The 15,321-nt window shown below is 44.3% G+C and overlaps 1 protein-coding gene across 6 annotated transcripts in view; it reads right to left on the bottom strand.

The window, feature by feature from the left end:
- Window positions 1-15,321, bottom strand: part of scrib (scribble planar cell polarity protein) — a 57,455-nt gene that overhangs the window by 16,587 nt on the left and 25,547 nt on the right. For 4 of the 6 annotated variants that reach the window (XM_035142348.2, XM_035142346.2, XM_047344637.1 and 1 more), the window contains exons 4-25: window positions 14,490-14,579; window positions 13,836-13,892; window positions 13,496-13,559; window positions 12,538-12,612; window positions 12,210-12,354; window positions 11,586-11,704; window positions 11,239-11,438; window positions 10,691-10,857; window positions 10,413-10,540; window positions 10,154-10,279; window positions 9,802-9,987; window positions 9,352-9,708; window positions 7,299-7,361; window positions 5,322-5,411; window positions 5,151-5,228; window positions 4,721-5,038; window positions 3,393-3,473; window positions 2,014-2,262; window positions 1,430-1,540; window positions 1,026-1,319; window positions 686-874; window positions 380-499 (exon numbers count right to left, since the gene is read on the bottom strand). In XM_035142348.2, the coding sequence (XP_034998239.2) occupies window positions 380-499; window positions 686-874; window positions 1,026-1,319; window positions 1,430-1,540; window positions 2,014-2,262; window positions 3,393-3,473; window positions 4,721-5,038; window positions 5,151-5,228; window positions 5,322-5,411; window positions 7,299-7,361; window positions 9,352-9,708; window positions 9,802-9,987; window positions 10,154-10,279; window positions 10,413-10,540; window positions 10,691-10,857; window positions 11,239-11,438; window positions 11,586-11,704; window positions 12,210-12,354; window positions 12,538-12,612; window positions 13,496-13,559; window positions 13,836-13,892; window positions 14,490-14,579 (3,307 nt within the window). Of the gene's footprint in view, window positions 1-379; window positions 500-685; window positions 875-1,025; window positions 1,320-1,429; window positions 1,541-2,013; window positions 2,263-3,392; window positions 3,474-4,720; window positions 5,039-5,150; window positions 5,229-5,321; window positions 5,412-7,298; window positions 7,362-7,928; window positions 7,995-9,351; window positions 9,709-9,801; window positions 9,988-10,153; window positions 10,280-10,412; window positions 10,541-10,690; window positions 10,858-11,238; window positions 11,439-11,585; window positions 11,705-12,209; window positions 12,355-12,537; window positions 12,613-13,495; window positions 13,560-13,835; window positions 13,893-14,489; window positions 14,580-15,321 lie in introns of all 6 variants that reach the window. The other 2 variants (XM_035142345.2, XM_035142350.2) reach the window with 2 other exon arrangements.

Below are 15,321 nucleotides of genomic sequence, written 5' to 3'. Positions count from 1 at the left end.
AGAGGAACAACAAAAACTAGTATTCAATAAAACCGACGGGCCCCTGCATTCCTTTAGGACGGGCAGCCTCCCAAACGCTAATCTGGACAAAATAAACAACTGTGCTGGCGCTTTCTGGCTGATCTGGTGGAGACACGGGTATGTGCAGTGTGCGTGGTTGGAGTGAGTCAAACGTGATTCCATTTCTAACACCAAACTGCTGTGGAAGCACAGTGTCGCTGAAACAAACATTTGACTCACCCGTCCACATGAATAGTGTTTTGACGATGCCAAATTCTATTGTGGGTTCTGGTGTCTGGTCTGAAGTTGATTACTAAGCATCTATAATCAGTTAAGATGAATTATGAGTGTATAAAACAATATGTAAACTGTACTGTACCTTCTGCATGATCTCCATTTCCTCTGGGCTCAGATCTCGGTCTATAGAAGAGATGCTTTCCATACTGTTCTTGCGCACAATGCCTGTTGCAAACGGGTTTGCAATGATGCCAGGAGATGCCTGTAAATAGACACAATAGTTTTTAAAACAGTGGGCAAAGAATTTCTTTTCCATTTTTACAGCAAAAGTAGTAATAAAACACCAAATATTTCCTGGTTCGAGTCGTTTAAATGTCATGCGTCATTGGATTTTGGACTTTTGGGTTAATCTGAAGACGTACTTCTTTAGACAACCTAAGTTTCTCACCTCCACAGCTGTGACTTTGTTTGGGTCGAACCCGTCACACACCAGCATGAACAGAGAGTCTCCCACCGCACGAAGCACCCGCACTGCCTCCGTGTGCGTCATCCCCAGCAGGCTGTGGTTGTTCACCTCCAGGATCCGCATGCCAACCAGCAGTCGGGCGTCTCTTGCTGCTGCTCCACTGGAGCTCACCTGTTTGAACATCAACCAACGACGAGCGGTTTAACCCAGGAACAGCCGAGCCTCAAATGTACACATTACAAAGGAGGAGCTCTGGGCACCTTTAAATGTGGTCAAAAAGCTTCCAAATGTGTAACTAGGAATTCATAATTAAACATTTTACCTTTGAGATGAAGATTCCCTCATCCGTGGGGTCAAAGGGGTTTCCAGCGTGACCCTTGGCCCCTCCACGAATACTGATGCCGAGCTTCTCCCCCGGCTGCTTCTGGATGACAATTTCCTCCATCCCAGGCGGTGAAGGATCCCTCCGCACCAGCATACGGATCTCCTGCTTGTTGGCCAGCAGGGCTCGCACGGCCTCCTGGTGAGTGGCATGACGCAGGTCGATGGCGTTCACCTCTAATATTCGGTCTCCGACGCGAAGTCCGCTTTGACATGCCAGGCCCTGAGGAATCACCTGATGATAAGAGGGCGCATGGAAAGTGAGGCAACATAACAGCGGCAGGAATACAACAGATTTTAGGAGTGGGAACATTTTTTGAAAACAAGGAAATCTTAAAATATTACCTTTGAGATGAACACCCCAGGCTCGTTGATGCCGAACGGATGACTGGCGTGATCACTGCCTCCCACAATGCTCAAGCCAAGGGGGCCACCTGATTTCACCAGGATTACTTCCTGTTAGGATTAGAGGTAGAAAAACAAAATAGATTATAACGAATCCAGACCGAGTTTTTAACTCAACATTACGTCACAAGTAAATTCTACTAAAGACGAAACAACAGAGATTCATCGTTACCGAGCTGTTTTGTTTCCAACAGCCAGGTCTCTATTTCTACTATTTGCAAACAACAAAACACAAACCGACTCGTTTTCACTGGGACATGTTTACAGCTATAAGTAGCTAACTTAACAATATCTTTGCATTATTCCCTCACTGGGAATTATACAGCTGCCATCTAAAGAACACCACTGTTTTAAATGAGATCAAGTCCTCATACCATGCACCATCTTCTCTGGAACTGGACAGCATTAAGGATAAGGCAGGGGCCACATAAACAAACATTAACGCTGAGTTCTTCAGTGAGGCTTCCAAAGCATCATTTAATAAACCCAAAAATCACTGCCCAAGTCACTTCCAGGCGCCTCACCTCGATTGGGTACTCGTCCTCCATCCGAGTCAGGTGGTTCCCGTGAATCGAGAGGCCCTCCTCCTCCTGGTCCGGAGAATCGGAGGGTTCTGGGGGTGGAGGGGAGTGGGCACGTGCCCGGGATTGACCTGGAGAGCCCCCTGGTGCGTTCGGGTCTCGCTCCACCAGGAGAGCGATTGTGGGGGAGGTGCCGGTAAGAAGCGCTACTGCCTGGTCATGCCTGGCCTCTGTCATGTCTACACCATTGATCTGGATTGACAGTAAAAGCAACCACGGAGGGTGTCAGCCCACCAGAACGCCGTCAGTGGCAACTGGCCACAATTGCCACCGGGAGGATGAACAATTATCTCTCATCAGATTTCTACATCTTTGTAGTCAAATCTGTTTAACATCTATCACATTGTGAATCCATTGGGATTGTGTGGGTGCACCAAAGTGAGTAATGTTATTTAAAGAAGAACCCAACACCTACAGAGCAAGAGGAACAGGCAGAGAAAAGAGGAAGCAGGAGTAACAGCAGACTGCTGCAGGCGGATTAATCTGCTAGAGCTTCCCTAAGGGAGAGAGGCTACGAGCAAGCAAAGCTATTTCTTTCTCAGTTTATTAACGCTTGTGCTGAAATCTTCTAACAAACTTCCCGAAGCCCTTCTTGCCTTTGTTTACTGAAATCACAAGTGTCCAAAACGTTTGAGCTCAAGTCAACAAAGGCAAACAGGGAAGTTCTTTATTATCTGCAGCTTTGACGTAAAGAAAATATTAATTCGTTAGTTTTGAAAACGTCCTTCTGTCGGATTAAAAGAAGAGGCAGCTTTCAGGCATGCACGATCTTAAAAACTGAACTGGGACAAGCAGAGGTCAGCTCTGACCCGACAGCACCAGCTCTTACCATCGGCGGCAATGCTGCTGTGCCTGCTGCCATGGAAACGCACACGTTTGCCATGGCAGCGGGCCTGCAGGCTTAGACCGCCACCCTCAACACCATCCCCACCACCACACGGGCAAAGAGAGGCACGTAATGCATTAGTGAGCATGCAGAGGAAGAGAGGAAGAGGAAAAGAGGCGGGCTACGAAAGAAGAGGAAGAAAAACTGCCGCAGGAAAGAGCAGAAACTGTTACAATGAAAGAGGAGCAGTTTTATAATCAGTGGACTTGAGGGACTTATCAAAATCTGTCATCGTTGGTGGATTTACAGTGAGTGGCACAATGAATAAAAACATGTAGTAACTATTGTGCTGACTAGACACAGGACAGAAAAGCAAAGATGACATTGATCAGTAGAGGAAACAGAAGGAGCATAGATATGTTGCACCAGGAGCCATTAGGAGCTAGTTCTGCACTATTCAACATCTATATGTAGTCAACATGAGATCGGTACTCACAGAGATCACCCGGTCTCCGACACGCAGCGTGCTGTCTCTGTGTGCCGCTCCGCCCTCTGCAATGCGAGAGATGTAGATTCCCTAAAAAACAGACAAAAGAAACATGTTAACAAACTTTCTGGTGCTGTATTAAAACCATGACCATTTTAAAAAAAAAGGTGTTGCTAATAGAGCGTAATTCAAAATAGATAAATAATACATTATTCCATAAATATTTAGTTTTCACTTGTTGCACACTACACAGTTAAGAAACGAGCAATTTCCAAACCTTGCTAATTCTGAACTGTTATTCAGTGAGCATGTGATATTCCACATTTAGAACCAGGGACAAAAAGATAATTTTATAACATAAGGTTTTATAAAAAGGTAATTCTGAGACACTAGCAGCTCACAATCCCTCAGATTTGTACAAACAAACAAATTCAGAACAACTGATTAAACGCATTTTATCATTTAGACTCACTTTTTAAAAGCACAACCCCTGAGGCATGTTACCCCCCCCCATTGCTCAAACAAATTACACACTTTGTTTAACCAAATGAAATCCTGCTGCACTTCTAGTCGGCGACACCAAAACTAAATGTGTAAAACAACACACGCAGGAGCAAAGTCTACAGCAACGTCTCCTCACATCAACAACTGCAAAGTCACTGCATCCATTTCGAAAAGCTCCTGAAAGAGACGGCACGACTTACACTGAGATCAGCCTAAAATCACACGTTTATGAGTCCTTTCCTCTTTGTGGGCTTCATGAGCTGCACAAGCTGCAATGTGGTATCGCCCCGGCCCAAATATACACCTCACCCTGTCCAGTTACAGTGAACCTATCAGGTGTCAGGGCTGGCTATTCATATCTCCGTCTCCCTGGTGATGGCTGTAAACGCAGATCCCGGTGGCTGAGACAGTTACTGAAAACACTTTGTGACCCAACTCCCCAATTTCAAGATGATACATGTCATAAATAGGCCCTTTATTTATCCAACGTTAGATTGTGTCTGCAGCCTTAGATGTTTGTCTTGGTATCATCTTTCTCCTTTAAATGAAACTCATGATCTACAGACTTCATTTGTCTGATTTGCACTCGGAAAATTTAAATATTAATGTGAAAAATGTCATAGGTCAGGGCAGCAACTTTTAAATGTTTAATTCATCAGCCAAGATTTTCATTGCAGGATGTGTCAATTACTAGATGAATTGTTTTGTCACTTAAATATCAGAAAATGCCTTTTGCAGTTTTCAATGCTGTTGATTTGCCCTTTCGCACTATGAATATTAACGTATTGAAACATCAAAAGTAATAAATGTCTATGTCTGTGTTTGCGTCTCACCGTGTCTCCTGTGCGGTACGCCGTGGAGCCTTTCCCCCCTGCGATGCTGAATCCCAGCCCCTTGTCGTTGCGGAACAGGGAGGTGGACAGCCGCTGCATGGGCCCGCTGAGGCTGGGCTCCATGTTGAAGGCGATGCCGCTGCTGCGTCTCTCCCGTGGGAAGTAGTCGTCCTCCGGCCTCAGTGGCGTGGTGGTGATGGCGTTCTCTGGCTCCACCATATGCTCCCGGAGCACTGACATGGACACTGAAGCACCGGAGCTGCGGAGAGCTTCCACCGCTGTGTGATGTTCTGCCTCATTGAGGTCGACTCCATTCACCTGTGGCAAAGAACAGAGAACATGCTTTCTAATTACAAATCGTATTATTAAACAGAGGAGAGTTTCTAAAGATAATCAGACGATGTAAAGTGAAATGCCGGCGTGTCTCCACCTCTAAGAGTTTGTCTCCCACTTTGACCCCCGCTCTGGCTGCAGGACCCTCCTCAGATACTCTGGAGATAAAGATTCCCTGCAGGCACAGTTAAAACAGAAACATTTAATCTACGTTTTCTTTTACTTCTGAATTACCAAACATATCCAGATTCCAGGAAGGGGGTCTCACCTCGTCATCTCCTTTGTAAGGCGTGGATCCTTTCCCTCCGGCAATGCTGATGCCCAGACCGCCTGTTTGTCGCTGGATGCTCAGGGTGTGCTGCAAGTTGAGGAGGGGGGAGTCAGCACAACTACTAGTGACATCCTGTTTAACACCACTTAACTTGGGACAGATTGAGAGGGAGGTAAGCCCACAATTTTTTTGTTCTTTTAAATTTGCCAGTTACTTTCAAATAGACTTTTGACTTAAGTTGTGGGTGACCTCCCTCTTCCTGCCAGAAGGTGGCGTCAATCTTTTCAGGGTCATCCTGTGATCATGCCATGTGGGATGTATGAATGACGGAGAGACACTTTGACTTGTTAGAAGCCTAATGTCAATAAAAGTGGAAGGTGGAGGGTTTTTTGTGCCTTAATTTGAGATCGTGTTTGTAAGTTTATTCAAAACATCAAATCTGCTGTTTCTTCTCACTTCACCGACATTAGACTTCAGATATAAACTGTCAGAAGCCCTGTTCACTTGGATTCAGAGTCTAGACCCTCACAGAAAATATACTGCATTAATGGTATTGTATATATTTGGAATACTGGTCTTGGAAATGTGAGGTAGAACTAAATAAGTCGTAACAGACTGTGTATACATTCTGTGTATATGCAAGCCATGCAAAAAGGAGGAGGAATAAAGACAGATGAGGAACAGGTGGAAGGGAAAAGGGAAAGAGGAGTGTGCCGTGTCCTGGATGTGGAGTCAGATCTGTAGTGGTGTTCAAACCCCAGCAGATGTGATAATAAGATGATATCATTCAATAAAATGCAGTTTTTATACACATTCATATGCAATACTGCAAAAAAAACATGCAAAAAAAATATGAAAACAAATCAACATGGGATTAAAAACACAATTTAGTGAAGTCATGACGGCAGATGTCAAGTACGCTATGTCTAGTATGTAATCTCTGCATCGTGACGTTCTAAAAAATTATATTATTTATATCGGTAAGTCAGTTTCTTCTCTCATCTGGAGCTCTTCTTCTGCCAGCTGAGTTACAGGCTCTTTCTTAACCCATGCATCTAAAAGAGAATATAAAAACCTGGAGGAAACAGGTGATGCGGACTTGCCCACATCACAGTGTAATAACCAGCCCACTCACACCAGGGCAGCACAGCGTGGACAGGGGGATGAAAAGAGGCGAAGCAGCAGAAGCAGAGGAAAGGCAGGAGAGGTGTAGTGTGGCAGAGCCGGATACAGGACTGGGATTTGTATGATTATGTTGACAGGTTTAACTTTATCAAGCGTTCTCAGCATTTAAGGGGTAAAAAGTGACAGGATGATAAGTTAATATAAGCAAATATATATATATATCACCTAAACATGGGACTGTGTAAATGCAGGGGATTAATAAACACTTCACGCAGGTTCCAAAGAATTTATATTTGGCACGGCATCCGACGAGAGCATTTCCTGTTTCAGATGCTGTGCTAACAGAAGTTTATTCTGGCCCTACCTCGCCCGGCATTACTGAATATTCAGTTCTATGTTATTCCGTTGCACTAACAAACCTGCTCTCAATATTTACTTTGCACTGTTTATTCAGCGAATAGCCGAACAGGACTCAGTGGATCACACATAATTATTCTGTGCAACTAACCACAGAGTAACCGTGCAGGGTGCTTGGATCTAATCTTTTTAAGTATCAACAGACAAAGGATCGAATAGAGAAAAATAAAAAAGTTCTGGTCTCCATTTTAGAGTCCTTGTTGTAGTGGAAAACAATACATTTAAATAAAATATGGTCACTGTGCTCTTGCATCCAGGCTCTGCCACACTGCCCATCTCACAAATGAGTTATGGTTAGGGGGTCCCTAGTGATTGGCTTTGAATTACAATGGATTTCTGTGGGTACTTTTCTCCACCTCTGAGTACAGGTGGGTGAGAGAGTGGATGAGTGAGGGGACACAGAGAGACAGAGTGGAAAGAGTAGGTACAGACCTCTTCCTCCTCAATTCGAGCAGGTTCAATCAGCAGATTATTGACTTGATCAAATGACACCCCCTGTTAGGACAGGAACCAGCAAGAGGCATGCGGATTAGTCAGGCCAAAATAAAAATATGCTCACGCACACACACAAGAAAAAACACTTTCGCGCACTTTTCCATAAACGTCACCAAACACACACACATACACCACTCCACTGTCTGCTTGCAGTCCACCGGGACAGGCCACCGCCAAGCAGAAGCGATACGTTCCAGTCGCTCCCCAGCCACCAAAAGCAAATACAGGCAGAGATGGAAAGACAAGACCCAAGGAGCTGAGCTACAGCGCAAAACAAACAGTGTAGAGAGAGCGGACAAAAGAAGGCAAAAGCTCCCAAACCAGAATAAGCCCAGCCTCCACACCACAAATAGCAGTTTCCTCCAGTAGCGAGTCTTAATTTAGACGTAAGGCCTTTTTATGTAAAAGACTACGAGACATTAGAGAAGATTCAGACTAAAAAAATAAACATATCTAGGTGCAAAAGTAATTTAAAGAGAGTTTAAGAAAATAGGTGAACAATTTTATAAGAAACTAGAAGAATCTGACTATCAGTAGTAACTTAAACATCCCATAACAGATTATTACCATATGACACAAACAAGGCTCGTTAGATCTCACATTCCAGCTCTGCCGATACATGTTCTGGTTGGTCTGAGGTCATCCACACAAAGCAGACCCACACACACACACACACACACACACAACAGATTTGGTAAGATGACGATGTTTGATCATAGTGTTAAAAAAAAAGAATTTCTATAAATTACATGATAAATCAACAGGAGTCTCCAGCAAATACTAATGATCAATAAGCTTTGTTTTCACAAGTAGCACCTCAGCAGACTTCACTCGCTCCAGTCACACCAGCAGACACGCACAATGTTATCAAATAAAAAAAGCAGCGAAATGTGAAAATGTAAAAAAAATCTTAATAAATCAGGAGATGGCTGATAACATGGTGAGAAGTTTAGTATTGAATCAGGCGAGTGTTGTGCAAGAAAGGCTGAACTCAGCCTGCAGCTGCTTGTGCTCGTATCTGGTTTCGCTACGTAAACAAAGATCGAGATGCAATCTTTAAAAGGACACAGAAGCATTGTAAGTGCCGTTTCTCTGATCTTTAACTGAAAATCAAGACAATGATTATGTTTACATGGACACCAATAATCTGACTATTGACCTTATTCAGAAAAAGACATTTTGATTATGATGTTTGCATTAATATTCCAGTTTACATGTTACAGAGCAGAGTCTGATTATCATTACGTCTCACCTTATCCTGTCAGTTGGGTGTTTCAATCTAACTTTGCATAAACTACAACACCCAGAATTTGCATCATCAAGCAGTAGGTGACAGATGTATGTTGAAAATGCTGTGAAAAATCTAATAGGAAATTATAATTTAACTCCACATATCCTGACTCAATTGAATCTTATATCTAGCTTGACCTTATTCGGGTTGAGCAGGGTCTTATTCTCACTATTGTCTTAAATCAGGTTAATATTGGAATATCGGTGTCCTTGTAATCATGGTGAAGGTTTTTACATCCCTGTGTTGATGATGACATAATATGTAAAGCTAAAGACATCTGGTCTTTGTGAGACAAAGCAAATGAAAGTTCTGCAGGAGCTGCTCCGAGCGGATAACGCTGGAGAGTTTGAGGTTCCAGGCGTCTGTATTTTGTCACAGTGACCCTTCATGCCATGCCGCATACTTAAAAGATGCAAGCAGCCCACTCCAAACTGAATGCAACTTGCAAGGTGGTAAGGGCACTCTATGCATACAGTGTTACATGTTTGCATAGAGGCGATGAGCAAGTCAAAACAATATATGATAAAAATGTATTCCTACAACATAAAAATTATATTTCAAAGCACAAAATAAGCTAATTTACTGATTTGTTGTGTTATGTTGCTGTTTTTTTCCCCCTTTCATATATGTTCTTATTTCTATCCAGCGTCTCCTACATTCCTGAGCTGCATCCTACCCGTGCTGGGATCTCTCCTTTACCTTCACTTGACTGGAGTTGACCTGTTGCCGGCTGTCCTCCAGCTCATCCACTCTGGGAGGCTGCTGAGGGGTACCAATACTCTGCTCATCCTCCTCATCCTCAGCCGCCTGTTTCTGAGAGTTGAGTACGTCAGCAGTGTAGCCCTGCAGCAGAGCGGCCACCGCCTCGGGCTTGGGCAACTTGGTGATCTTGAAGTGCTTCTTGTAATGTGGCGTGTCCTTTCTGATCAGACGCTGCTTCTCTGCGGGAATGGCCGGCCTCTCTTCTTCCTCGCTCCTCTCACCGTCTTCCCCGTCCTCATCGTCGTCCTCATCCCCCCCGCGGATGATGGGCTCTTCTGCAAAGTGCACAGTGGGCTGGAGAACAGGAGAGTTTAGAGTTTCAAAACAAATATACACCAATGAAAAGGTTCTCTGTCGACCGAGTCTGATGAAGTTTTGAATTTTCACCTCAATGTACTCCACCTCCATCTCATCCAGCTCGTCCTCCTCCTGAGGGGAATGGCCATCCACAAGATCCTCCCTCCGCGAGACGGCGGTCGTGTTCTGTCTCTCCTCGTGGGAGGTGGCCGATATTGTGCTGTTGGATACCTGGGAGTCGTGACTTTGATTGGAGAGGTCGCTGAGCCGTTTCTCCTAAAACCAATAACACCGGTGTTAGTTAAATTAGAATCAATAACTCAAGCGTGCACAAGATGTTGGAAGTTTAAAGATAAATACTTCTACTACTTCGCCAGCCTGTGAGATTACTACAACCTGCAGAACCTGACATAATCGTCATTTCATAGGATGTCGGATTCACCTGTGGGTCAGAGGACTCTTCTTCTCCATCAAATCTGGTTGTGTAAGCCTCATTCCTCCTCTCCTCAATCACCTTCTTCATCACCTTCAGCTCACTGGGGTGCGGTGTGGCTCTGCGCTGAAGACCCTGCAGGAAAGGCAACAGATTAAAAAACTCATTTTGACAATAAAAAGTTATCCATAATCTTTAGGACTTGATTGATTCTTTACAACTTCAGTCACTAGTAGCTCAAGGAATGACATTGATTAACATTTCTCACTCTGCGCTCTGCTGCAGCCTCATCATCCTCATCCCCAGCCTTGGTCTCTTCCTGGAACTGAATGACCGACACTCGGTTCAGGTTGCTGTCTGTCCAGCTGTCATCCACACTGTTCTGTAGCAAGTTTTCTGTGGGGAAAAGGATGAAAAGTGCAGATAGAGACGGATGTCAAACAGACGTAATAGATATACGCACATATGAGCCAAGTTTCCCACCTGTCTCATGAACAATAACAAACCAATTCAAACCTCAAGTTGCTCGAGCAGAGTGATGCTCACCTAGGCTTGGGGAAGGCTGCTGGGGCAGTAGATAGCAGGTCAACACCTTCTCTCCTGTTAGCTCATCATCCTCTGTCTGGAACTTGAGCATCGGCTGCGACTGGTTCTCTGCGAGCCACATGGCCTTCAGATTGAGGTTTGTCAGGGCAAAAGGCAAGTTTTGTAATCTGGTGAGAGGAGGAAATGAGGTGAGATGAGCTCCAACATGTGCTTTTCAGTGATTTGAAGTGAAATATGATCCACCTGTGACCTTAACCACTTCTAATACACATGGGTCAAAAGTAGGGCTGGGGCGGATTTGAAAGTGATGCTTTTGCTTGCGGTTTGGCAATACATCAATTTCTAAAACAGCACCAAATCTATGAAAATACATCTATATGAGATATGTTTAGTTTACGATCATATTAAAACCAAAATTACAGGTGCGATTTCTCTGCAGGATGCTGATAATAGTCCATTTTTGCAAAGGTGTTCAATTGAAGGCTTCAACCTTAGAGGAGAAAATCGACTCTGCATTGTTAACAGCTCAAGGTGCTCCGTGAGGTTACCTGTTTCCAGCCACATCCAGCACATGCAGCTCAGTAGCATCTGCCAGCTCAGCAGGCAGTTTGCCAAGGCGGTTGTCTCTCAAGGAGAGAACGTTGAGGCTGGCACAACCGCCCAGCTCTTTGGGCACACTGCCCAAACGGTTGCGGTCTACATTCAGGTTGGTCAGCTTCTTCAGTTTGCCCAGAGAGCGAGGAAGTGACTTTAAGGGAGGGAGACAGAGGCCATTAATAATCTGTAAAATCAATATTGAAACGTAATGGCTCCTAATGGGACTTAGATATTAATGAGCGTGGATAAATCCAAACTGGGTCGGTGCAAAGCAGTCGTAAGCGGTTTATATCCTTACTTGTAAAAGGTTCTCCGTCAAAACCAGTTCTGTGAGGTTTTCACACTCCCCTATTGAGTCGGTCAGGTGGGTCAGTCTGTTCTGGTCCACCTTCAGTATAGACAGCTGCTTCAAACAACCTGGGAGCAAAGCACAAGAGTGTTAAACCAACTGCAGCAATAACACAACAATATAGTTACAACTTTGGGACCATAAACATCTTCACTGACAAAATCATCAGGGTTTGTTTGACGTGTATTTTATGAGTGATATTAAAGTTTGAACTTTTTCTTAAAAGAACCCATGCTGTGGAATATTTTTTCCACTAGAGGGCAGTGCTGTTCTAACTTAGCAGAGCAAAGCCACCCACACAGTGGGAATGTCCCTGGCTTTACGTCAACAATTATATATTATATATTATGCACAATTATTAGATTTTAACATTCACAAAGTACATTTTCCCCCCAGAACTCAGAAGAAAGAACAAAAACCTTTAGCAAACAAAATACCATTGAGGAACTTGTTAATTTATCTTTATCATGATTTTGCATGGTGGCAATGACAGTAACTTCTGGTGTGGTGACAGTTATTTCACAATAAGATCAGTAGACAATGTTTCCTTCCTTCTCCCTCTGTAGTATTCACCTATGCTGTCTGGGACGCCCTCCAGCAGGTTCTGTGTGAGCAGCAGGTCAGTGAGAGCCACGAGGCCGTTGATCTCCGAGGGAAGCTCCTCCAGACGATTCTCTGACACATCCAGACACACCAGTCTCCGGAGGTTCCCCAGCTCCTACGCACAATAAACACCACTTACAGTTAGAGACAGAGACACAACACAACCATTACGTTCACAACAGAAACAAGGGGAGGAAGTCGGCTGGTGGGAGTTAATCCTGCACGTGTAGTCTCTAGAAAAGTGTTTTGCAACAGGGGAACAATAAAAAAAAAAGTTGTATTATGAAATGATACTCACTGGTGGTAATGAGGACAACTGGTTACGGTCCAGCCACAGCTCCCTCAGGTTGGGGAGGGCACCGAGGGTGTCCGGCTAAGAGATAGAAGAAGGTTGTTTATGTTTGGTAATATTTGTGGTGCAAAGTCGGGGGAGTGAGAACTCTGAACACACGTAACATTGAGTGGAAATCTGCACCATTTGAAAACTATTAAGAGAGGCTGTGGCCTTAGCAAACAGAAATCATGTGCCACACACACACACACACACACACACACACACACACACACACACACACACACACACACACACACACACACACACACACACACACACACACACACACACACACACACACACACACACACACACACACACACTTTTATTTGCAATAAAAGTTATAGCATCTTTCAGATCAGAATCATTAAACATTCTCCTCTCCATCTTTTTTCCTTGCACTTTTATTAAGGCTCAAAATTCAAGCATATTATTGTTTGCCGTCACAGGCACACTGAAATTAGGTCAAATTAAAATCTAAGTGAAATTACGGACTGTCAGTGACGCGGTGGCTTATGTCAGACATGCCAGGCAGGCAAAGGTTTGATCATGATGTCAAGTGCTCAGTCCCCGCCCCTGTCAGGGCATTGGGCATTAGGCATTGTTTACCCTGTTCTATTGAGACAGGTGGGTGTTCCCAGGTTAAAAGCAGCGCTCACCCCGGGGTACAGTGCAGGCCTCAGGTGTGACAGACCGGCTCTGCTGTGTTATGCACGGTCAACATGGTTTGGATCATAATTACAGTCGTGGGAATGTGAGGAGGATATTTGTGACACGTGTCATTCAGTGCGTGTCACTAACTAACAGTGCAAATATAACATTTGTTATTTTAAGACACAACTAGAGTTCATTGAGCACTTGAGGGCAGAATGAGTCATCTACTGTGTATCATGGGATTAAACAAGATGAGTTGTTCACACACCAAAACTTCCAGTTCATTGCTGCCCAGGTCCAGTTGTTCCAGTTTCACCAGGAATGAGAGTGACCTGAACACACACACACACACACACACACACAAAAATAGCACAAGTGGTAAGTCACACAAATATGCACCCTGCAACAACAAAGGGTAAAGCTTTGCATATGACTACAAGATACCATCCACTCACGCTATTTAATTTGCATTGAGAGACATGTTATCCAAAGAGTTAGTGTTCATGAGGAACATGATGCTGATGTGAACAGCAAATCTAACAGTGGAGATGATGAGGAACGAGATAAGGCACTAAGCTCAGTACATGAATACTTAAGATGACACTTACGAGGGCAGAGACTTCAGCAGGTTCTCCCTGAGCTCCAACGTCACCAGGTTGGCCAGGCTGCGAGAGGAGGTAAGAGGGGTAAAGAAGAGGGGTAGAGGTTGGCAGGCGTCGGGAAGAGAGGTGGGGTGGGGGGGGGGGGAGAGGCAGGTTGGTTAGTCAGATGGCAGGTCTGTTTGTCTGGGGTGCCTGGCACAGTGAGGGGCTCTTCCATCTGTCTGAACGCAACAGTGGCCCGGAGCCCAGCCGCCTCAGAGCCCACTTGACAACAGAATTACACTCCGAGGGAAATCTGCTCAGTTTTCTGATGCTTCAAGGCTCCATGTGTGTCCGAGATCTCCGGTCGGTAGCATTTATCCAAGTAACGTTTTCAAATTGTTTGTTTTACCCAAAATCACAAAGATATTTAACAAACAGCCACAGAAAACTCACATTTGTAGGTATTTTTCCTTGACAAATAACTTCTGCTCCCTTCCCAAGTATTTATAATCATATATTCTAAACTATGCAGGAGTAGAGTTGGAAAATTGATGCGATAAAACATTTTTACTGGTATAAAAAATGTATAACTGTTGAAATAGAAGAGCACATTTCATCTTCTTCAATATCATTTCACATCAAATTTTCTACTATGAGCTGTTGTGCACATTTACATACTTTCCAATGTCGTTGGGCAGCGCCTGCAATGACACATCGTTGAGTGCCAAGTGAGCCAGCGCTCGGAGTTGAGTGAAACCATCTGGCAATCTGAGGGAGAAAGACAGGAGGGGACATTAGTGGAGAGTGTGTCTCTTAGGTCTCTGTTGTACAACGCATGGGGTCCCTTGACTCACACACACACACACACACACACACACTAAAGGCCCTTTAGATAACCCCCTTTATCTAAGTATTCACAAACAAAGCTTTTGTCACTTGTTCTGTTACTTTTCTATATGCTAACTTGGACATCAACTGCAAGATACTGGTTTCCTGATTAGTTTGTAAAGGCACTTAATGTCATTCACAGCCAGGCTTGTAAAGAGAGCACATCATCACACGAGGCTTGATCTCCTCCAGGCTTTTGTTCTGTACGATGAATAATTCTCAGCCTGGAAACCAGACCAATCAATGAGCTCATATTTATTCACTCTCACAGATGGTTCTGGCCCGACTCCCATTCAGACCGGTTTCCATCCGTCCCTCCAGAAACTGGCCGGGCAGTTATCTTAAAATCGGGCAGGTTTCACAGAACCGACGGACAAAGTACCGCCTGAAGTCGCCGAAGCATTTTTGTCGGTGGAATCTGCTATGAGACAGTATTAAATAAACTGGACAGAACATTATCTCCTGCTATGTGCTTTGTCATGCGTTTAATTGTTTTGATTGGTCGTAGGTCTGTTCCATGACCATTGATAACGCACGTTGGAAATGAGAGGTTTCAGACCCATTCACATCTATTACTACTTCTTAGCATCTGAATGATTTCCAATGCAGTTACAAACCAGGA

The sequence above is a fragment of the Hippoglossus stenolepis genome, chromosome 19, assembly GCF_022539355.2.
Source record: "Hippoglossus stenolepis isolate QCI-W04-F060 chromosome 19, HSTE1.2, whole genome shotgun sequence".
NCBI classification, from domain to species: Eukaryota; Metazoa; Chordata; class Actinopteri; order Pleuronectiformes; family Pleuronectidae; genus Hippoglossus; species Hippoglossus stenolepis.
Note: the sequence above shows the minus strand (reverse complement) of the source record. Positions and strands in the feature narration are given on the sequence as shown.